This window comes from Camelina sativa, chromosome 14 (assembly GCF_000633955.1).
Source record: "Camelina sativa cultivar DH55 chromosome 14, Cs, whole genome shotgun sequence".
NCBI classification, from domain to species: domain Eukaryota; kingdom Viridiplantae; phylum Streptophyta; class Magnoliopsida; order Brassicales; family Brassicaceae; genus Camelina; species Camelina sativa.
Window position 1 is genome coordinate 2,307,156 of NC_025698.1, and position 23,528 is coordinate 2,330,683.

A 23,528-nucleotide genomic window follows, 5' to 3' on the forward strand; every position below is an offset into this window, starting at 1 on the left:
CCAAAAGAGCACACAATCTTACAGACTTGGAATAACGGTCCTGAGAACACAAAGAGAATCGTAGCTGCTGGTTACAGAGTAATTGTCTCTTCATCGGAGTTCTACTACTTAGACTGTGGTCACGGCGGGTTTCTAGGGAATGATAGTATATATGATCAGCGAGGAGGCGGTGGTGGGTCTTGGTGTGCACCTTTCAAGACGTGGCAGAGCATATACAACTATGATATAACTGATGGTTTGCTCGATGAGGAAGAGAGGAAGCTGGTGCTAGGAGGAGAAGTTGCGTTATGGTCAGAGCAAGCTGACTCCACGGTTTTAGACTCACGGCTTTGGCCACGTGCCTCTGCTTTGGCAGAGAGCTTGTGGTCAGGGAATAGAGACGAGAAAGGTGTTAAGAGGTGTGGTAAAGCTGTGGACAGGTTAAACCAGTGGAGGCATAGGATGGTGATTAGAGGGATTGGAGCTGAACCAATTCAGCCATTGTGGTGTGTAAAGAATCCTGGGATGTGTAATACAGTTCATGGCGCTCTTCAAGATCGATAAAAGAGGAAAGTTTCAAAATTGGATCCGACTCAAAAGAAAGCAGAAACATAATCCTGATCAGGGTCTTTTGATTGTTGTACACTTGTACTTTGCTTTGTTGTAGTTATGGGTTGTAATGCTCACATGCTGAAGTGTGTGGGCTTTTTGTATGAATAGTTAAAAGTTATGGGGTCAAAGTGAAAAAATCGTTATTTTCCGGACCTTACAAACAAAAATGTTATAACTTCGTTCTCTTCCAAAGTATTGATTTTTATTTGTTCTTACGAGACTGATACTTCAACAAGATCGATCCCTAAAATCCGATACTGAAATCTCCAGGTACACACTTTTCAGTATATCTCCACTTCAATTGCTTCATTACTTTTCAACGGCGAATTTATTGCAAAAAACGTTATCTTTAAGCTGATGAGATGCTTTTGTGCAGGAAATTTGATTCCTTTGATTTTACTACCTGAAGAGGTTTCTGATTGAAAGAATTTATTTATTATGAGTGTTCGATGGCCAAGAGTTCTAACGCCAAGTCTTCTTTCACAAATCCTAAAGAAGCAGAAGAACCCAGTAACAGCACTTAAACTTTTTGAGGAAGCAAAAGAGAGGTTTCCGAGTTACGGTCACAATGGTACGGTGTATGCCACTATGATTGATATCCTTGGTAAATCCAATCGTGTGTTGGAGATGAGATATGTCATTGAGAGAATGAAGGAAGATTCTTGTGAATGTAAAGATTCGGTTTTTGCATCTGCAATCCGTACATTCTCCAGAGCCGGAAGGCTGGACGATGCCGTTTCTCTCTTCAAGAGCCTCCATGAGTTCAATTGTGTGAACTGGACTCTATCTTTTGACACTCTTTTACAGGAGATGGTTAAAGAATCTGAGCTCGAAGCTGCGTGTCATATATTCAGGAAGTATTGTTATGGGTGGGAGGTGAATTCTCGTATTACGGCTCTGAATTTGCTTATGAAGGTTCTTTGTCAGGTCAATCGTTCTGACTTGGCGTCTCAGGTTTTTCAAGAGATGAATTACCAGGGTTGTTTTCCTGACAGAGACAGTTACAGGATTTTGATGAAAGGGTTTTGTCTAGAGGGGAAACTTGATGAAGCCACTCACCTCTTGTATTCAATGTTCTGGAGGATCTCACAGAAAGGTTCAGGTGAGGACATTGTGGTTTATAGAATTCTATTGGATGCGTTATGTGATGCTGGGGATGTTGATGAGGCTATTGAAATTCTTGGTAAAATCTTAAGAAAAGGACTAAAGGCTCCAAAACGATGTTACCATCATATCGAAGCTGGTCACTGGGAGAGTACCAGTGAAGGTATAGAGCGGGTGAAACGACTGTTAACCGAGACTTTGATCCGAGGCGCAATTCCCAGTTTGGATAGTTATAGTGCCATGGCTACTGATCTTTTTGAGGAAGGTAAGCTTGTTGAAGGTGAAGAGGTGCTTCTTGCAATGCGAAGAAAAGGCTTTGAGCCAACACCATTTATTTACGGTGCCAAGGTTAGAGCACTGTGTAAAGCCAGGAAGCTGGAAGAAGCAGTTACTGTAATCAATAAGGAGATGATGGAAGGTCATTGCCTTCCAACAGTTGGAGTGTATAATTTGCTTATTAAAGGTTTATGCGATGAAGGAAAATCCATGGAGGCTGTTGGATATCTCAAAAAGATGTCTAAACAAGTCTCTTGTGTAGCGAACGAAGAAACATATCAAACTCTAGTGGTTGGTTTGTGTCGAGATGGTCAATTTCTTGAAGCGAGTCAGGTCATGGAGGAGATGTTGATAAAATCATTCTTTCCTGGTGTTGAAACTTATAATGTAATGATAAAAGGTCTTTGTGATATGGACCGGCGATATGAAGCAGTGATGTGGTTAGAAGAAATGATTAGTCAGGATATGGTGCCGGAGTCTTCTGTGTGGAGAGCCTTGGCTGAGTCTGTCTGTTCTGGTGCCTTGGATGTTGTTGAGATACTTGAGCATTTAAGTAGTAACAAACGTTAAATCATATAACTACCGCTGCTTGATCTGTGAACTTTAGCAAGTATGATTATGCTATGTGAGAGCCGGCAACATTTTGAGATTGTGACTTGTTTAAGGGAATGTAGCGCCTCCCTTTTCAAGAAGGTCGATACTTGCAATTCTGGCTTCCATTCAAGAAGAACACTGACTAGCTTTAGGTCATATGGTTTATGATTCTGGGGATATGGTTCATGTAATGGTGCTCAAGATTGTTCATGTTCTTCAAGAAACTCTTGTTCCTCTGAGAGTCTGTTCGAAAAAAGATGGAGAATTCAGAATAAGGTATTAAACCGGTTGATCTGTTGCTTCTGACTTGTGAGATCAATGGGGCCACATGTTGATGCTCTATTGCTCTATTGCTCCATGCCCTCATTGTATCATCATTTTAGTTAAAACGTTATTGTGAAATGTAATTGTTTGAATTAACAGGTTCTTTGACGTTTACATATGTTTCATTTTTTTTGTGGGGTGAAATGTGCAGTTTATTACATTTTAAAAAATAGTAGAAAAATGATGAATTTTGTAATGAGAGAAAAAATTTCAGAGGATGGAGTTGTCTGGGATCACTGCGCTTCCAAGTATGACAATGATTCCGTCTCTTATAACGTATCCTTCAGCTTCTCTGTTTCCTTCCTCAACATTGTCTCTGTTGATAATCTGTGAATCGTATTTATTTAAAAGAAATTGAGACTATAGAAATTGGAAAAATATACATCCAAAGAAGAGGCTAAATTGAGTATTTGTTATATTAGGAAATAGTTACCATAACGTTTTTACCAATCCTGGCATTTTTATCAACAATGGCTCTTCTTATTTGACTCTTTTCACCGATCCCTATTCGAATATCTATCTTCTTCTCCCTCCCTTTTCTTCTTACATCTTCTTCCATCTGTAAACACATTTCGTGAGAAAATTGTGTGTTTAAACATTACAATATGGGATTCATTAGTCTTATTTCGATCCAAGAAACCCGGTTTAATTACCTCATATATATCAGAACCGATGATAATTGAATCCTCAACGATCACTTCATCAGAGATTCTTGTTCTCATTCCAACCACTGATCCTCTGATGACACATCTCTGATAGGGTTTTTAAGGATTTGAAAGAGAGTTTTGCAAATTACATCGAGAATGCAACCGTCTCCGATAATACTGTCAGTTATTACAGCTTCACTCATGGAGGTTGGAGGCAAACACCGAGGCATTGTGTACAGCGGATATTGTCTGTCGTAGAATCTGTTACTACAAGAAGATAAACGTTGACTTGAGTCACAAGTTATCTCATTTAGAGTCATTTTATGTCTCACAAAAGTTTTACATTAATTGAGTCCCAATCTACACCTCTTTATACTATCCATATTAGCTCTGTAGTAAGCTCCAACGCTCTTCACATCTTCCCAATATCCATCAAACATATGAGCTTTCACCTGAAAAACAGAATTTCAGACAAAATCTATATAGCCTAGGGATATTGCTTCTTCTTGTCTTGTCTTGTCTCTTTCATATCTCTTACCTTCATTCCTTCAGAGATCGCACCAGGAATGATTTCGCTGGCCAAGTCTTTCGCTTTTACCAAACATTCTCTCAGAAGCTTCACCATCTGTTCTCGACCGATCACGTAAATCCCTGTGTTTGGGACACAACAAGAAGAAGTTCCTTCACTTGTTCTTACATAAGTGTTCCTACATAGAGTTGAAGGTACATATTCTCAAATATATAAATCATGACAATAGTTTTCCGATTCATACGCTCATATCTCACTTTTATACTTAAGCTAATCTTATTCAACAATTTTGTTGTTTAATCTAAAGGTAAACAATTGAAGACAAAAATCAATTAAAAAAAAACAAATACAACAAAATATTAATAGCTCATTAAATGTCTACAACAAATTGTATCTTTGGTGTACAGAAAAAGTGCATCTCTTTTATCTGAAAACGTTAGAGATTCATTTATCTTATGATTTCTGCGTTTTTATTGATGAAAACCAAAAACATTGTAGCTATCATCAAAGCGCAAGAAGACGAGGAGGACTTGAAGGAGAATATGAAGAGTTCGTTTCTTTCCCTTGGTGTTTACTTCTAACAAGTTAACTTATCTTGTGTTTTTTTAAAGTTATGGAGAATGGACATAGTCCTAAATATTAACTTATCAGCGATGTTTTCTTTCAAAGGCCCCTCGTGGCATCCTTAAAGCGCTCTTTTCCAGTGGAATCTCTCTTCATAATGGCTCCCACGGTTTCAGATCCTTGCTTGGACTTGTCTTTGATTGTTTTATTGATAACCCTCCTCCAGCTAATATAATGGTCATATTCCTTGTATCAAAAGTATATGACATGCTAAGCCTCCTAAAAGAAGATGGATATAACACAATGTTTCCTTTTGACGCCTCCACTAATGCAAAGTCCATCTGGGAAAACTCTCTTCTGTCAGGTGTGTGTTCCTCCTCTTTTTATGAAGATACGTGCACTGAAACGGTTGAACCTGCCTCCTGGGTTTGCGCTGTGTGCGAGGATATTACTGGCCCATGCTTCGACAATTTCATCAAGCATCTCTCTAGTCGAGACCATAAATCCAGGATAAGCAAAGCAAGCATATTAAGCCAAACTTTTGTCAATGTCTTAACTATTTTTGACTCAAATTTTGACCCCATGTTATCTTTTTCCACAGCTTCCGCTCTTCTTTACCCCCAATTCCTATGTACCCATGGACAGATACGTGGAGGAGGTTGTCAATGCTCTGGCTCCCTGTGTTTCTTATCTGGAGAGAGTTAATGAATAATAGTAGAGAGAATTAATGTAAATGGTTTCATCTAGTATTATTATTCTTTCATAATAAACAAAACATTTTTAAAAAAATTACAAATGATGCATAAATAGTTATTATAGATTAGAATCAGTTTGAAATTATAGATTTGTAATTTCAATTTTAGAAACAGTATGTTCTATAATTTTAAAAATATATATTTTAGTATTTATTTGTAAGATAATGGGATTAATTTCTTTAAAGACATATTTTTATTACCGGCTTCCATATATCTAAGCACGTCCCTACTGCTTGATATACCCAGAATGATGTTTTCTAATTTAAATAAAATGTAAGTTAATTTATGATGTAAATACGATAAATAAACAACAGCAATATATATCAAAAAATAAAAATACTATGATATTTTTTTTTTCATGATAAGGATTGTAATAAGACACTTAATTCAAATAATCAAATTCTAAACAAAGTGTAGTTTGTACCTACGTTAACGAAACATAAATGCATTGATCTTCTAAAGAGTTCAACTTTTTTTTTTTTGTCATACCACAATTTAAACATAAGTGATCCTACATAGAGTTGAAGGTACACATTCTCAAATATATAAATCATGACAATAGTTTTCCGATTCATACGCTCATATCTCACTTTTATACTTAAGCTAATCTTATTCAACAATTTTGTTGTTTAATCTAAAGGTAAACAATTGAAGACAAAAATCAATTAAAAAAAAACAAATACAACAAAATATTAATAGTTCATTAAATGTCTACAACAAATTGTATCTTTGGTGTACATAAAAAGTGCATCTCTTTTATCTGAAAACGTTAGAGATTCATTTATCTTTATGATTTATGCGTTTTTCTTAATGAAAACCAAAAACATTGTAGCTATCATCAAAGCGCAAGAAGACGAGGAGGACTTGAAGGAGAATACGAAGAGTTCGTTTCTTTCCCTTGGTGTTTACTTCTAGCGGGTTACCTTATCCTGTTTTTTTTTAAGTTATGGAGAACGGACATAGTCCTAAATATTAACTTATCAGCGATGTATTTATCTAAATATAAACCGTTGCCGGCTTATATCAACGTTCTCTACTACTGTAGTTGATGAATGATGATGATGTTTCCCTTTGTTTCTTCTTTTTATTTGTGTAAGAAAATCAAAAGAGATTGCTTAATCAGATCTGTGAGATATATAAGAGCTCTGATATCTTAAAACTAGAATGACCCAAATTTTTACATAATAGGAACGTTATAGAATACAATGTTGTGAATAATAAAATAAATACAAGTAACGACAACAACCACAGGACTCTTTCCACACTAATCCAAGCTAAATTATGAGAGATCACTCAGCCTTTAAGATATTGCGATTCCACCGTTTAACGCAAGCTTATCCATATTCTATAGCATCACTTGCCGAGCTCAAAGGGAAAGGATATATCTTCATCACAGACATCCTATGAAACTGAAATCCTGATGGATGTAGTAGGATGCACCTTCAAAGTTATGACCATCAATATGTCCGAACAAATCCAGGGAGATATTATACCTCCTCCAGGAGAACAGCTCAGATTCATCTTCAGTAAACAATTTTTCTCAGCAACGGTCTTCTCTTCTCACAAAAGAAACCCATCCGCAAATGCATTGTCCTTCGATTCAGCCAACTCGGCACAAGGTCCAACTATGTTATTGTCTTTACATGAAGGAACTCCATCTAAATTCGAAGAGTTTTGTTCACTTTTGGCTTCTTGAGTGATTGAGCTCAAATCTGATGATACTCTACCAGAAATAGATGAAGAGAGATTGCTTTCAACCTGAAATTTGGCTGATGCTTGTTGGCTTTCCTGAGAAAGTAAACCACCATCAGCTTGGACATTCACATCCGTAAGGCGGTCTTCACATGATGACCCTGTATCTTCACATATATGACCGGATACGGGCTTAGTGCCAGACTTTAGTATGATCTGACCAGGAGAAGAGCTAATGCCACATTCTTCACCAGACAAGCTTTTCCTCAACTCATCCTCTGGCTTGGGAATTGTGTCCATGGCTGTTTCAACTGATATGGGAATGTTCACTTCATCCGAAGAAAGAATATTCTTGTAGCGCAGTTTGAAGCATCAGCGATCAATTCATCACCCTCAACGGAGGATGGACCAATTTCAACACATGAGGCAAATTCTGATTTCTTTTCTGTCTCTATCTCTGATTTTCTGGTATCACCTGTAGCTGCAGCGACTGTAACGTTTTCTTCATGGAGCAGCGGTTTCTGTAACATGTCTATTCCAGGGAATACCAATGCGTTCAGGTACCTCATCTCTTTTCTAACTGAGTCATCAAGAGGACTGAATCCAAAGTTACCAGTCCATGCATGCAAGAAGTATGGAATGGCAGGAATAACCATTTTCTCAACCTTGAGAGAACGCATAGCCTTTAAAACAAGATAAACAAAAAGTTAAATTTTTTGTCACTACATAGAAACAACATCAGACCAGAAGACGAATTCAAAAGCTATGTATTACAACAGAGTTATGCTACATAAGATAAAAAAAAAAAAACTTTAAAAATTCTCGTTATTGCTGCGCTTCATAGGAGCTGATTCAGAGCTCAAAATAGGACCAATTCCATAAATTAAAAAGAGAGAGTAAAAGAAGGAGGAACCTAGCCAAGTTAAACCTCCTCCAACACCAGAGGCAAACCCAGCAGTCCACAAAGCTTTGAGATGGCACGAGAGTATAACAGTTTGCTCTTCCGGAGTGATCTTCTCCTGAAACAACAGAGTTCAATTACCCAATTTTTTTGCCCAAAATTTTTGAACAATTCAATTCAATTCAAATTCTCAAACTTTAATAACTTAAATTCGAACAAAATCAATTCACTAAAAATTCAGAGGAAACCTTAATCGAACACAAAGAAACAATCTTTACTGAATTGAAAAATCTGTAAGCCCAATTTAAGATTTGATAAAAACTTGATTGCAAAAAAATATGAGAGATAGAACTTTTTGATCTAGGGTTTTAATTGAAAATGTAAAAGAGTAAACCTACCGGCTCGGGTTTTGTCGCGAGGTTATAGTAGAGCTGATTCAAAGCGGCCACAGCCATCTTTGTTCTTGAAAAGATTCAGATATTTTTTTTTGAAGAAACGAATCGGACCAAAGTGATTGATTGATTGATTGATTGATTACTTCTTTCTTTCTTCTCTTTCTTCTCTCGCTCATTCATGTCCGCATCGTCTCACTCCATCCATCGATCATGGAAGAACCGGTTCGAATCTGACATTTTCGGTCCGGTCCGGTTCGGTACCGTTTATTAAATTGTTTTGACTTTTATATACCGACAATATCCTCTAATTTCAGTAATACATATCACTTCATCAGTTTATTTATCAAAATCTGAATGGATAATGAAACAAGTTCAAACCAAGTCCAAACCAAAAAATGTATATCATATCAAAGATTCAAAGTTAATCAGAACCGAACTAAGCCGTAAATCGAACTATAAATACATTTTTTTTTTCTTTTTTGGGTGGTAGAAACGTCCTTGGTTCAACCTTCCGGTACAAGTAGAAGTGTACCATTCAGGCATCATAGAATGGTAACCATACCAAAGGGCCTTAGAGACAGCCAGAACTACACGGAAGTGCCATTGGATCATTCATCATCACTATGGCACCCCACCATAAGCAAGGGGAAGCTCACTTGGTGTTGGAACCATGCGGGAGATTCTGAAAGGAAACAATGCGGGAGAAAATACTCCCATCCAATGCTGCAGAGGAGACCATTCCCATCTGCTTGAAAACCAAATGCACACACATCCATCCAGAACAACAAATGAGAAAGGGAAACTAATAGGTTTTCACGTATATATTAGTGGAAGTGTATGAAAATCAGTCTCGAATCTCTAGCTACATATATATCCATCGAGGATATGCAATTTATTACATTTAAAAAATAGTAGAAAAATGATGAATTTTGTAATGATGGAAAAAATTTCAGAGGATGGAGTTGTCTGGGATCACTGCGTTTCGAAGTATGACAATGATTCCGTCTCTTATAACGTATCCTTCAGCTTCTCTGTTTCCTTCCTCAACATTGTCTCTGTTGATAATCTGTGAATCGTATTTATTTAAAAGAAATTAAAACTATAGAAATTGGATTCGAAATATACATCCAAAGAAGAGGCTAAATTGAGTATTTGTTATATTAGAAAATAGTTACCATAACATTTTTACCAATCCTGGCATTTTTATCAACAATGGCTCTTCTTATTTGACTCTTTTCACCAATCCCTATTCGAATATCTATCTTCTTCTCCCTCCCTTTTCTTCTTACATCTTCTTCCATCTGTAAACACAATTTTGACATAATAAATTGTCTACTTAAACATTAAAATATGGGATTCATTAGTCTTATTTCGATCCAAGAAACCCGGTTTACCTCATATATATCAGAACCTACGATGATTGAATCCTCTACGATCACTTCATCAGCGATTCTTGTTCTCATTCCAACCACTGATCCTCTGATGACACATCTCTGCTCTCAAGCCCATCACATACAAGAATAAGACGAAAACCTTTATAAAACTTTTGATCAACACTCGCTGCTAGGGTTTTTAAGGATTTGAAAGAGAGTTTTGCAAATTACATCGAGAATGCAACCGTCTCCGATAATACTGTCGGTTATCACAGCTTCACTCATGGAGGTTGGAGGCAAACACCGAGGCATTGTGTACAGCGGATATTGTCTGTCGTAGAATCTGTTACTACAAGAAGATAAACGTTGACTTGAGTCACAAGTTATCTCATTTAGAGTCATTTTATGTCTCACAAAAGTTTTACATTAATTGAGTCCCAATCTACACCTCTTTATACTATCCATATTAGCTCTATAGTAAGCTCCAACGCTCTTCACATCTTCCCAATATCCATCAAACATATGAGCTTTCACCTGAAAAACAGAATTTCAGACAAAATCTATATAGCCTAGGGATATTGCTTCTTCTTGTCTTGTCTCTTTCATATCTCTTACCTTCATTCCTTCAGAGATCGCACCAGGAATTATTTCGCTGGCCAAGTCTTTCGCTTTTACCAAACATTCTCTCAGAAGCTTCACCATCTGTTCTCGACCGATCACGTAAATCCCTGTGCTTGGGACACAGCAAGAAGAAGTTGGTTCACTTGTTGTTGTTGTTGTTGTTGTTGTTGTTCTGTTTACCACCTGAACTATAACATTAGTGGCCAGATGATTCTGAATAACACAACATTATAGAGATATCTAACTTACAGAGATAAAATCTTGTTGACCCCTCTCAGGTTTGATAGTGAATCTGGTGACATGATTCGTGGAATCAACTTCCATGAAGCCAAAACCAGAGTCATGGTCTGTAGCAGAGCTTAGTCCAACAATGGTTATATCCGCTCTACTTCTTCTATGATCCTCGATTAGCGTCTTGTAATCCATTTTGTAGAGATGATATCCAGGAAGAACCAAGAACTCAGTCACTGGAAACTCTTCAAATACCCACAAACACCTTCTTATCGCATCAGCAGATCCCTTTTATAACACACACAGAGAAACAAAGAATTCGTGAATAACAAGAAACAGATCCAAAAACAGGGGAAATTTATTTGAGTGTTACTAAACCTGAAACCATCCTTGATCTTCAAGGCTCTGATAAGCGGCAATGACTTCAACGAATCTGTCTTTTACGATTCCAAATCCACTGTAAGCTCTGGATAGATGTGAATTGAGAGAAGTGGAATTAAACTGGGTGATTGCATAGATCTTAGTGATGTCACTGTTGATGCAATTACTGATGACTGCATCGATAAGTCTGTAGTTTGCAGCAATAGGGATTGCTCCTTTGGATCTTGTTTTGTTCAGTGGATAAAGCTCAGGGTCTGGTCCTCCTCCGAACACTATAGCTGCCACACTTTGCTTCAAAGGAGAGTTTGAAACAGAGAGGTTTGGACAAGAGCTTGGAACATAAAGCTGCTTCAAGTTGTAGTTATGTCTCCATTGATGTTGGTGATCACTACTAGATCTTATCATATGGAGATTGGTCAATTTGGCAGAAGAAGAAGAGATCTGCATATTCGATTTATGAGCAGAGATATTGATGATTCAAGAAACAAGAAAATTGGGTTTGAGATTTGAGAATATAAGGTGTTGGTCTTTGTTTTGGAGATTGAAACGTGTGATGGTGAAAACCGTCCGACATTTCCTGTTGCAGACATATTTTAGCTTTGCCTTTGCTTGTGAAGCTATATCTTCCTCAAACCTCTTTAACTTGTCCTGTTTCATAAGATTTGATTCCTAGCTTCCTCGTTTCTTTTTCTTTTTTGTCCGTTATTTTAAAGAGGCATATTATTGCTATTTTTATTATTATTATCATACAGATTTTATTCGATCTAGCTAATTTCTACAGATAAAGGAGAGAAGGAATTGAAAAAGGAGAATCTTAGGAGTAGCTTGAAAAAGAAACTTCAGAGGTTTTGAGATGCACAATGTATGTATCACATGAACCATGTGGAAATGGAAGAAAACTTTTGTATAATAAATCTTATATATGAGAAATATTCTCAATATTTTCATAGATATATAAGGACTATGTCCAATAAAGTTTTCTGGAAACTAATTTATATATTTCGTTTTGTTTTCATGATTTTTTTTTTAATTGGCAGGTGTCCTAACCAACAAATTAAATTAAAGGATCTCCTATTATATAATTAAGGAAATAGATTGACATCAATTTTATAACTTGACAGTATAATATGATTTGTCCTGAGAGACAAATGCACTAATCAAATAAATCGTAGATATTATCAAATATCTAAATTTAATGTAGCTTAGCACCTAAAGACAATCTCGAGACTCATCATCCTAATGAAACTTAGAATAGATTAATAAAATCAGGCATATATCCTTAAGGAAAAAAAGAAAAAAACAAAACAAAATCACCGGCAAACCCTAAAACCATCATAAAGAAAAAAAAACCTAGCATACTTTACTTGTGAGGCAAACCATCACTAATTTTGTCTTTGATTACTAACGCAGAGCTCATCCTGCCCCGATTCGCCAGACTCAGTTTGCGAAGTAGGAACCATAGCGAAATAGAGTGTCTTACCAACGTGGAACGACCAGAGGCAAATCTTATCGTGTGTCTGTAGCTGGTAATCGCTGACCACATGATTCCACCCACTAGTCAAAAAGTATGGAGGATTCTTCCCCATGTTCCATCTCGCCAATTTCACTTTATATTCTTTTAGATCAGAAGCCACGAGTATCGAGGCTAGTCCATCGTCGCGAAGCTTTCTGGCATGTCTTCGTATGATATTTTCTTCGGAGGGTGTCAAGAATTCAAGATCCTCTATCTTGCTGAAAGGCATGGAGAGACGACGGAAGTGTGGAAGGACATCGGTTTCTACCAAAGCCTTCTTTATGATACATCTTGGATCTTTGCCCTTCTTGTCCCTCATCAACTGCACCAGCCACTCCGGCGTCGGGTCTCTCGTCCCAGAAGAAGAGGCTTCCGCTTCAAAACGACCGTTGGCCATGCGTCTTCTTTTTTTAGGTTGTTGTCCCGTGGCAGGAGGAAGCCCAAGAGAACATCTCTTGATGTTTCCGGTGGGGTTTGATGAAGATTCCGTGCATGGGACGTCAAAAGTATCGGCTTTATGAGGGTCTTCTTCGGTCGCAAAACTCTCTATCTCGAGATAAGAGACAAGAATCCTCAAGGTTCTCTTCTTTCGTGGAAATCGAATAAAGACTCTATCTTCCCTCTCTATTGCCTCCGCAACACGACGTTCCATCCCCATGTGTGCAGCTTCTCGAGTAACTGATATGCTAACAGACAAACTTCTTATATATATATTTTTTCTCAAATATATCTAAGACTTGAGTAAATATTTTAAGGTTTTTTTCTCCTGTTTAGAGAATTAAATTTGAAATTATCCACTAATTTTATTAATCAAAAAATTTTTTTTGATCGTTTTTAATTGGTTAAGGGTTTTGAGTTTTCACTATTTAAAGAGTTAGCCATACAGTTTTTGTTTATATATATAAATAGTGAATTTTTCTTTCGGTAGAATATATATGTAGTGATTTTTTTTGACTGGGTAGAATATATATAGTGAATTTTTTTAAAAAGAGATATTCATGATGTTTTGTTTTTACTTATAGATACCATTCACTTTAATAGATTTAAGATCCTCATCTGTTTAGTTTCCTCTCCAACGTATTATTCTGTTATCATCAAAATACAAAAAAAGTAGAATTTTTCCGAACTGTTTATTCAATTTTAAAATCAACATGTTTTTTTTTGTCAAATCTTGCTTGTTAACTTTTTTTCTTTCCAAAAATGTCTCTGCTTTTTGTCTACAAAACAGAGCTGTTAAAAAAGTTTTCGGTTTGGTACATCTTTGTCTAAACCAAAATATCATGAACCAGGTGGTAGAAATCAAACTAAACCGGTTTATAAGATGCGAAACGACACCGGTTAAGGAATCTCTGTCTCTGTTTTTTTTTCCACCTTTCAGATAGAGAGAGTCTCAAAGACAAGATCCCAACTCGTTTCATGAGAGACGTGACTGAATAAAATCGTTCTTTTCTATATACGGAAACAGCCAAAAAGGAGGATAACAAACCCACGTTTGCAGACTGGACTGCAAAAAGAAACCTTTTTTAATGATCCGGTGGTGTTATATGGATCATATACCTTTTTTTTTTCCTTCTTATGTGTGTAGTATATAAAAAGTTAGGATTACGAGAGCAAATTTAGCTTTTTTATTTATTTTTATTTGGGGTCCCTCAAAGTCTTCGCCTTTGCCGTGTTGAAGTAAGATCGCGATGGGAGAACGCAAGAAGATCATCATCGATACTGATCCTGGAATCGGTCGGTATATACTCTCTCTCCTTTTCTTTGTTGGGATTCGATTCAAACTCGGATCTCTGTTTCTCTACTGTCTCTTTGAACCTTTTGGTTTTTTACTGAGAATTCTCTACTTAAAGTGGAACTAGTTTGGTTTACTGATTCGAAATTAGAGAGATCTGAGTTTGATCCATAGAAATAGAATTCACTCAAAGAGGTCTCTAATTAATCACTGGACTGGATTTGATGATATATTGTAGATGATGCAATGGCCATATTCGTGGCTTTAAACTCACCTGAAGTTGATGTGATTGGCCTCACTACTATCTTTGGAAACGTGTATACCACTCTCGCCACTCGAAACGCCTTGCATTTGGTATCACTTTCTTTCTTCATATGGATCTCACTGTCTGTATGTATGAAATCGAATCTATTGCATTCTTAGATGAATCTAATCATCTTTTGTTTTTATTATATGCATCTACTAGTTGGAGGTTGCGGGTAGGACAGATATTCCTGTGGCTGAAGGAACACATCAAACTTTCCTGGTATGTATTTTTTACTCTTATGGCCTTGATATGAGAATGCGAAAGATGGATGTTATAATGTGTTGAAGATTCAACATAGATCTTTAGTGAACATAATAGTGGGAAATTCCTAGGAAGTTTTAAGACCAGAAGAGATAGATATGTTCCACGCCCTCTCGAGAGTAGACAAAAACGTTTTGGTCTGCTCTACTCCTAAATTGCAGAATCCATACCTGATCTGCATAATAAGTCAATCTTGACTAAGCTAATTTGTGCTATTTTTTCCCCTATCTATTAGTCTTCTCATTGTTCATTTGTTGTCTTTTCTTTTGTAAAGAACGAAAAGAAGGTTCGGATTGCTGACTTTGTTCATGGAAAAGATGGACTTGGCAACCAAAATTTCCCTCCACCTAAAGGAAAGCCAATTGAAAAGTCTGGACCTGAGTTCTTAGTTGAACAAGCAAAGCTTTACCCTGGCGAGATCACCGTTGTTGCTTTGGGACCATTAACAAATATCGCTTTGGTAAGTCCTTTCTCATCTGCAATTTTTTCACTTTTATGGTCTTGCATAAAATCTCTATTCCTCTTTATCTTAGGGAGATTTTCATTACCATGAGATGCAGGCTGTTCAGCTTGATCCAGAGTTTTCGAAAAATGTCGGACAAATTGTGATTCTTGGTGGAGCATTCGCAGTAAACGGAAATGTAAATCCAGCTTCGGAAGCTAATGTAAGTTCCTTCGTTCTTTAAACTAGTCTGATCTTCTTACACATTAGTTTATACGTAAACTGAATATGACATCTTCTACTGTAGAGTTGATTACCTTAGTTTCCACATATTTTTCTATTCAATTTTCTGGCTAGGGTAGATTTTTGGAGATCCAGAAGCTGCAGATATTGTGTTCACATGTGGAGCCGATATAATTGCTGTGGGGATCAACGTGACCCATCAAGTTATTATGTCAGGTTATTTGGATATCATCTTTTGCTTGGTTTGATGTCTTATTGCCTCTGAGTTGTGATTGTTTGTTGCGACCAAGAACTTAGAGAAACAGAGTATAGTTATACACAACTTGATGATCTTTTTTCTTTCCGGTGTTTATGCTGGATTTAGCTGATGACAAGGACAAATTGGCATCATCGAATGGGAAATTAGCTCAATATCTCTGTAAAATCCTTGATGTGTATTATGCTTATCATCTTGAGGCTTACGAAATCAAAGGTATGCGTTGATAATCATTTGTAATTTTGTATAGAGACACAACAATAACAAAATGCGACTAAATGTTTTATCTTAACCTTTTTAATTTATTGTGTATGTGTGTGGGTGGTAGGTGTCTATCTTCATGATCCTGCGACGATCCTAGCGGCTTTCCTTCCATCTCTGTTCACTTATACAGAAGGAGTTGCTAGAGTGCAGACAAGCGGTATTACTAGGGGACTTACTATACTGTACAACAATCTAAAGAAGTAAGATTTTTCATACATACATTCATGATATACAGTTATATATTATAGAGAATGTATCGGCTGAACAAATCATGCATAATGTGGTGAATTTTTATAAAAAAATGTGAATTAGGTTTGAGGAAATGACAGAGTGGTCAAACAAACCATCGATAAAAGTGGCAGTGACGGTTGACGCTCCTGCGGTATTGAAGCTCATAATGGATAGGCTTATGGAGTCTTAGACTCATCTCTCTTGCTTCACTTTTTGTGAACCCATTTTCTCTTGTTTCCAACGCAAACCTACTTGAAAATAAGGGCTCTTTCTTTTGCTTCATTATCATTTAATTTTAAGTGCTTTTTTAAAAGAAAATCTTTTGTCAAACCGAATATTATTTTACCATTTGATGACCTACTAATAATAAAATTAAATTCTTTCTCCCAAACTCCATGACTATACAATTCAAATTTGTTTCATGATGATTGTCCACTTGGTCCTAAAATATTTATCCACTCTGGATTTTTGCTAGCAATTTCAGAGTTATGATTGCTTGTTGCGACCAAGAACTTAATTTATTCTTCCTCACGTCTTCCTCTCACAAAGCCTACACTCTTTTAGTTTTCAGATATTAAAACAGGCCTTTGGTTGCGCTTCTTCACTCACCATGGTCCATGGTAGTAGCATTCGCCTACAAAGAAACAAGAGGAGCTTCCTCGTCCTCCTCGTCGAACCCCTGGTACTCCTCCTTGAACCCCTCGAGTTCCTCGCCGAGGTAAGAGTATACATCGCCACTGGGGGGAAACCATTGGTAAAGCTGCTTGAAATACAAATGAACATCAAGTAGAAAAAGTTAACATATGGGGTCAAATTTTAGGCAAACAAAACCACAAGTGAGAAAAGGGAAACACTAGTTGGGATAAGAGCATTGCTAGTTTGATTGAGTCAACAAAAAAAAAGATGGACAATAAAAAAACTTGGCTAGGAAGGATGCTTAATTACCTTCACTTCATGTTCTCGAGTAGAGAGATGCGTGATGAAATTATCAACGCCTCGACCAACAACGCCTAGGCCAGCAAGACCTGGGTCACCAATACGACGGCAGACAGTGCAAACCCAGAAGGCAGGTTCACCCGTGTCACTGCACCTATCCTCCTCCTCATCAAGTGCCCCTGCCAGAAGAAAGTTTTTCCAGAGGCACCTTGCATGAGTGGATGAGGCTTGTTGAGGAGAATCATATGGATACGGGAAAATAGAATTGTGTCCATACCCACGTAGCTCGCTAAGAAAAGGAGAGAAGTTTGGAGGAGTGGCGGCTGATGGACGGGATATGACCATCATAGAAGACGGAGGTGCAGACTCAAAATCACGAGACAGGAAAAGAGAAACCATGTCTTTATAACCTGTTTGAGAAACAAAAACAGAATTGAGACTCTCTCTATAATCATATACCATGTCTACTTAATAACTCTAGCAATTGGGAATCATTAAAAAGGATGAGAAGATATACTAACTGTAGGGGGAATGCCTAAGAGAGATTCCAGTGGAAGTGACCTTTGCTAGTGAGCCAACGGCAGTGATGGTGATAGGACCAGAGTAGCCTAACCTCCTCAAACTCCGTTTAATACACGGACCTATCCGACGAGCATCATAGCCATCGGGAACCGGACACCTCTTCATGTCCCATAAGACCGATACTGGGGCCAAAGCTATCTCTTTGTTTGGAGGAGACTCCATTGTGAATGCAAGAACTACCGATCTGTATCAAACAAAATAATAGAACAATGGTTTCAACTCTCCTTTGATTAATAGAAATCTTCTCTTGTTTGTGCTAAAGTTTACAACAGAGTTCCCTATTTATAGAGAACTAGGTCTTTGCTATACCTAAGCAAATTCGTTCTATTCGGACCATTTCCATTTTCTTCATGGATTAGGAATTTTGTCTTCTAAGCCTTTGCAAAAGGATCCTTCCTTGTCATCAAGTTTCCTTATTTTTCCTTATTTTGATACAAGTTTTATTATATAAAGTTAGAGTAGTAGTTAGCCACGTGTAAGTATAATGATGAGATGTTGACATATATCAAGAAAAAAAATTATTATTTTTTAAAACAGCTAATTAAAATAATAACATAAAAAATTATTATTTTTCAAAACAGCTAATTAAAATAACACTAAATCTACATAAAATTTATATGTTTATATATAAAAAATTTCTAAAAAAGAAAATTGACAAAACTAACGCAAATAATATAATACAGAGATACCAGCGCCCCAACGCCGCATATATATAGGGTGAAGATTGGGCTTCGCTTTAATGGGCCTATAGTTTGTGTGAGTCGGCCTTTGGACGTGAGAGAGACATAGGAAACCTATAATAAGGGGCATAATCGTAATATTATAAAAATAAAACAAACGAACGTGACAAGGACTGGAGTTGATATTTTTTATTTTAACACTTTGACTGCGTCTTCCTTGGAGAATCACAGAACAGAACATTCTTTGTTTTTTTCCCAGAAGCTCATCAGAAGAAGAAAACCAAAAACTCAATGAAACAAACAAAGACCAAGACTTTCGCTTCCGTACACTTGTCGTCGTCATGTATCTCTCTATCCTACTACTTCTTCTCTTACTCTTTCTCTCTCCAACGACCCACGACGTGCTCTCCTCTCATTCTCTTTTCTCCTGACTTCTACTTTCTCTTCCCCATTCCTTCTCATTCCCAAATTTCCTCTGACCCCTTTGATCATCATCCATGGATGCACAGGTAATCATCGAAGACCAAGACGAAGAGACATTGTCCACGCTCGTCCCTGTTCCGCCGCGGCGAAAGACGCAGTCTTTTAGCTTACAGTTCGATCAAAAGCCTCACCATCAGATCCGCAAACACAGCCTCGATGAGGTTCCTAGATCCGCCACTTTAGGATCCGACACCGTTTATTTCGACTCCTCCGACGACGAATTCTCCACCGCGGCTAACATCGTTAGCGGAGATAACGCCGCTGATGGAAACAACGGCGGAGGAGGAGGAGCTGAGGATTACCTCATCGTTAATCCTCCTCCTAATGTCGGTGTTGGCGACGACGATACCGAGCCTTTGCCGGAGTTCATCGGCGCTGGAGGCGGTTCCGGGATATTTAAGGTTCCGGTGCGTGCGGCGGTGCATCCCGGACGTCCGCCGTGTCTTGAGCTGAGGCCTCATCCGCTCAGGGAGACGCAGACTGGGACTTTCTTGAGGAACATTGCTTGTACGGAGACGCAGCTTTGGGCTGGCCAAGAGAATGGTGTCAGGTTTTGGAATTTGGAAGATGCGTATGAGGCAGGGTGTGGGATTAGCGGCCAGGTACGCCGAGGGGATGAGGATACGGCCCCGTTTCATGAGTCTGTTACTACTTCTCCCACTATGTGTTTGGTCGCTGATGAAAGCAACAAGCTTTTGTGGAGTGGTCATAAGGATGGCAAAATCAGGGCTTGGAATATGATAAAGCAGCCTTCTGATGATGATAATGATGATCATGATGATGATGATTCGAATCCTTTCAAGGAACGAATCTCCTGGCAAGCTCATCGTGGTCCTGTCAATTCCATTGTCATTAGCTCTTATGGTTAGTCAGTCTATGATTGCGAGGATTGATTGATCTGAAAATTATGTTCCTTTTCATATTTGTGCTTATGCTTGTGGTTATGATGTAGGTGATATGTGGTCATGTTCTGAAGGAGGTGTGATAAAAATATGGCCTTGGGATCCATTAGAGAAATCTCTTCTGCTTAAACAAGAGGAGAAACACATGGCTGCGTTATTAGTGGAGAGGTCTGCTATTGACCTAAGGAGCCAAGTTACTGTCAATGGGACATGTAGCATATCTTCCTCAGAGGTCAAGTTTTTGTTAGCCGATTCAGTAAAAGCTAAAGTGTGGGCTGTGCAGTCACTCTCGTTTTCAATCTGGTAGGCTTTTTTACATTAGCAGATGGACTGTTCCTCTTTCATTGGGCTTGTTGATCATTCTAAAACGTTTGTGTGCGCAGGGATGCTCTGAGTAAAGACCTTCTGAAAGTTCTAAATGTTGAGGGGCAAGTTGAGAATCGTGTGGACATGCCACCTATACAAGATCAACAAGTTGATGATGAGATGAAACTGAAATTCTTCTCTGGTTCAAAAAGGGAAAAACCACAGGGCTTTCTGCAGCGATCACGTAATGCCATAATGGGAGCTGCAGGAGCTGTTCGCCGAGTCGCCACTAGAAGTGCAGGAGCGTTTTCGGAAGATACTAGGAAGACAGAGGCTATCGTGTTAGCTGTCGATGGAACAATTTGGACTGGAAGCATAAGTGGACTCATTGTTCAGTGGGATGCAAATGGAAACCGCTTGCGGGATGTGAATCACCATCAACGGCCTGTTTTGTGCTTTTGCACTTTTGGTGATCGACTATATGTGGGTTATGCAAGTGGCTACATCCAGGTCTTGGATTCCGACGGAAAGCTAATTTCAAGCTGGGTTTCACACAATGAGCCTGTGATTAAGCTAGCAGCAGGGGGTGGTTTCATTTTTAGTCTGGCCACTCATGGTGGAGTACGAGGATGGTATGTGACATCTCCAGGACCCCTGGACAATATAATCCGAACGGAATTGTCTCAGAAGGAAACTTCATATGCCAGACAAGACAATGTTAGAGTTTTAATTGGTACCTGGAATGTTGGTCAAGGACGGGCTTCACACGATGCACTTATGTCTTGGCTGGGCTCTGTCACTTCAGATGTGGGCATTGTTGTTGTCGGGTTGCAAGAGGTGGAGATGGGTGCAGGCTTCCTTGCTATGTCTGCTGCTAAAGAAACGGTAACTCCTTTTATGACAAGTTTGATTTTGCTTGATCCAGTAGAGCATCTGGTTATTGAGAGAACGGCATTCACTAGCATGTTTAGAACATTGTACTTCAATTTATATGCGATCATGCTGTCATCTACATATTTGGTTTCACACCATATTTGGATTGCGTGTGTAGGTTGGACTTGAAGGAAGTGCTGTAGGGCAGTGGTGGATTGATGCAATTGGAAAAGCACTTGATGAGAAGAAGACTTTTGAGCGTATGGGTTCAAGGCAGTTGGCAGGACTTCTGATATCTCTTTGGTAAGTGAAAGTTCACTCATGACATGTTGCATTCTTTCGCTTATCTTTCCAACACTTTTTACAAGGTTTACAATGAGGAGTTGTTTATCTTCCATGATTGACCCACTTAACTCTGTTTCACTTGTACTTTTCTATTTAGGGCGAGGAAGGATATTAGAACACATGTTGGAGATCTTGATGTTGCAGCAGTTCCATGTGGCTTTGGCCGTGCCATTGGCAACAAAGTATGTCTTACTTCATCTCCACTTCATTTTTTACTATTTAAATCTGATTAGGAAATACACACTTCAGTGTATATTTGTTCTCTTTTGTGCTTGTGAAGATGCAATTTATCTTATGAAATTTGTTGCTTACTTGCAATGCATATGACCCACTTAATGATTACACAGGAAAAAGCTTAGCCTTTTGCCGCATTGTGTAGCTTCTCTTCTACCTTACTAAGCCTTACATTAATTGCGTACTTGTCAAACAGGGAGGTGTAGGTCTGAGAATCAGAGTTTATGACCGAATTATGTGCTTTGTGAATTGCCACTTGGCTGCACATTTGGAAGCAGTCAATCGCAGAAACGCAGATTTCAATCACATTTTTCGATTGATGGTGTTTTCCCGGGGACAAAATCTAAATAACACTGCAGCTGGTATGGTGCCGTACCTGTTTTTGTCTTGCTCACTTGGCTTTTCCACATATTTATTTTGGCTACTTTATTCTTCTGGTTTGCCATGGGCCCTCTCTCTTGCAGCTGGCGTGTCAACAGCAGCTTATACAACAAAGAGTAACACTGTATGTTCTCATCATTACTTATACTTATACACTTAAATTATATCATTGCTTCACAAGGTTGGTCCCAAGTTTATGCTGTTTGCTCCTTTCCAGATTCCAAGCACCGGCGCTGAAGAAACCAAGTCTGATCTAGCAGCAGCAGACATGGTCACATTCTTTGGCGATTTCAACTATAGGCTGTTTGGTATATCCTATGATGAAGCAAGGGACTTCATTTCACAGAGATCCTTTGATTGGCTCAGAGAAAGAGACCAACTTAGAGCAGAGATGAAAGTTGGAAAAGTCTTCCAAGGAATGCGTGAGGCATTAATCACTTTCCCTCCCACGTACAAATTCGAAAGGAATCGCTCAGGCTTAGGAGGTGATAATGGATTTGAAATATAAATACATTAACATATGAATTTGAAAAAACTGGAACAGTTTTGTTCTGTTTGGTTCCATCAAATTAAAAACCTAAACTTTCTGTGCTGTGTACTCTCCAGGATATGATTCAGGTGAGAAAAAGCGAATTCCTGCATGGTGTGACAGAGTTATATATAGAGATACTCAATCCAGCCCATTCTCAGAGAGCAATTTGCAATGCCCTGTAGTCTCATCGGTTATAATGTATGGTATCATGATGTTTCTCTCTTTTTCCTGTATCGTCAATTTGTTTTGCACATTCTAACATTTCTACCGGCCTGTATCAACAGGTATGAAGCTTGCATGGATGTTACTGAGAGCGATCACAAACCCGTGCGCTGCAAATTTCATGCGACTATAGCTCACGTTGATAAATCTGTGCGGAGACAGGAGCTGGGGAAAATAGTAAGGTCTAATGAGAAGATACTATCCATTTTCGAAGATTTAAGATTGGTTCCAGAAACTACTGTGAGCACCAACAACATTGTTCTTCAGAGTCAGGACACAGTCATCCTAACAATCACAAACAATTCAACCACGAGCAAAGCCATCTTTAACATTCTATGCGCCGGACAAGCTATGGTAAAGGATGAAGGAGAAGATTCTGACTATAATCCACGAGGCTCCTTTGGTCTGCCACGCTGGCTTGAGGTATTAAATTCTCTTTCGACGCCAAATGATGTTGATGTAGTATTCAAGATTTAGTGATATACAAGAATTTTGTTCTTTTAGGTTTCGCCTGCAGCCGGGATAATACATCCGGAAGGATCCGTGGACGTGAAAGTTCATCATGAAGATTTTCACTCATTGGAGGAATATGTTGATGGCATCCCACAGAATTGGTGGTGCGAAGATACTCGAGATAAAGAAGCAATCCTGATGGTGAACATTCGAGGAAGCTGTTCAACTACATTGACAAGCCACTCTATCAAAGTCCGTCACTGCTTCTCAGCCAGAGTATGCCTCCTTGAGAACAGACCCACAAACCTAACAAAGAACTTAGGCGGTTCACGTCGTTACCCAACAGATATTACCCGTAATGGAAGCACTAGA

General features: G+C 38.3%; 6 protein-coding genes and 1 pseudogene across 12 annotated transcripts in view; 4 read left to right on the forward strand and 3 right to left on the reverse strand.

The window, feature by feature from the left end:
• The window catches only part of LOC104739098, a 3,602-nt pseudogene extending 2,864 nt beyond the window's left edge, over positions 1-738 (forward strand).
• LOC104739097 (pentatricopeptide repeat-containing protein At1g05600) lies at positions 764-3,005 on the forward strand. Its single transcript, XM_010459346.2, has 2 exons — positions 764-861; positions 968-3,005. The coding sequence occupies exon 2, from the start codon at positions 1,030-1,032 to the stop codon at positions 2,539-2,541; it is 1,512 nt and encodes a 503-aa protein (XP_010457648.1). The 5' UTR covers positions 764-861; positions 968-1,029; the 3' UTR covers positions 2,542-3,005.
• Positions 8,821-11,569, reverse strand: LOC104739100 (inactive glucose-1-phosphate adenylyltransferase small subunit 2, chloroplastic-like). Its single transcript, XM_019235313.1, has 8 exons — positions 10,976-11,569; positions 10,616-10,885; positions 10,361-10,549; positions 10,174-10,279; positions 9,977-10,092; positions 9,767-9,865; positions 9,548-9,673; positions 8,821-9,438 (listed from the first exon to the last, which is right to left on the reverse strand). Exons 1-8 carry the CDS (start codon positions 11,423-11,425, stop codon positions 9,322-9,324), a joined length of 1,473 nt encoding a protein of 490 aa, XP_019090858.1. The 5' UTR covers positions 11,426-11,569; the 3' UTR covers positions 8,821-9,321.
• LOC104743157 (B3 domain-containing protein At2g24670-like) lies at positions 12,361-13,149 on the reverse strand. The gene has a single exon (XM_010464269.1). The coding sequence runs from the start codon at positions 13,147-13,149 to the stop codon at positions 12,361-12,363; it is 789 nt and encodes a 262-aa protein (XP_010462571.1).
• LOC104739102 (probable uridine nucleosidase 2) lies at positions 13,907-16,611 on the forward strand. Of its 3 annotated transcripts, none has more exons than XM_010459353.2 (9): positions 13,907-14,229; positions 14,462-14,577; positions 14,690-14,749; positions 15,066-15,251; positions 15,325-15,456; positions 15,596-15,692; positions 15,841-15,948; positions 16,061-16,196; positions 16,309-16,611. In XM_010459353.2, exons 2-9 carry the CDS (start codon positions 14,470-14,472, stop codon positions 16,415-16,417), a joined length of 936 nt encoding a protein of 311 aa, XP_010457655.1. In that variant the 5' UTR covers positions 13,907-14,229; positions 14,462-14,469; the 3' UTR covers positions 16,418-16,611. The 3 variants fall into 3 exon arrangements, with proteins under 3 accessions (XP_010457655.1, XP_010457651.1, XP_010457654.1); XM_010459349.2 differs by having other exon boundaries at positions 13,908-14,225; XM_010459352.2 differs by having other exon boundaries at positions 13,912-14,225; positions 15,352-15,456.
• On the reverse strand, positions 16,702-17,959 carry LOC104739101. Its single transcript, XM_019235276.1, has 2 exons — positions 17,173-17,959; positions 16,702-16,987 (listed from the first exon to the last, which is right to left on the reverse strand). The coding sequence occupies exons 1-2, from the start codon at positions 17,623-17,625 to the stop codon at positions 16,862-16,864; spliced, it is 579 nt and encodes a 192-aa protein (XP_019090821.1). The 5' UTR covers positions 17,626-17,959; the 3' UTR covers positions 16,702-16,861.
• LOC104739105 (type I inositol polyphosphate 5-phosphatase 13-like) overlaps positions 18,647-23,528 on the forward strand; it is a 6,962-nt gene continuing 2,080 nt past the window's right edge. The window contains exons 1-11 of one of the 5 annotated variants that reach the window (XM_019236336.1): positions 18,647-19,772; positions 19,861-20,113; positions 20,194-21,001; positions 21,168-21,292; positions 21,432-21,516; positions 21,765-21,930; positions 22,033-22,073; positions 22,167-22,434; positions 22,556-22,679; positions 22,766-23,126; positions 23,208-23,478. In XM_019236336.1, the coding sequence (XP_019091881.1) occupies positions 18,923-19,772; positions 19,861-20,113; positions 20,194-21,001; positions 21,168-21,292; positions 21,432-21,516; positions 21,765-21,930; positions 22,033-22,073; positions 22,167-22,434; positions 22,556-22,679; positions 22,766-23,126; positions 23,208-23,478 (3,352 nt within the window). In that variant the 5' untranslated portion in view covers positions 18,647-18,922. Of the gene's footprint in view, positions 19,773-19,860; positions 20,114-20,193; positions 21,002-21,167; positions 21,293-21,431; positions 21,517-21,764; positions 22,074-22,166; positions 22,435-22,555; positions 22,680-22,765; positions 23,127-23,207; positions 23,510-23,528 lie in introns of all 5 variants that reach the window. The other 4 variants (XM_019236337.1, XM_019236334.1, XM_019236335.1 and 1 more) reach the window with 4 other exon arrangements.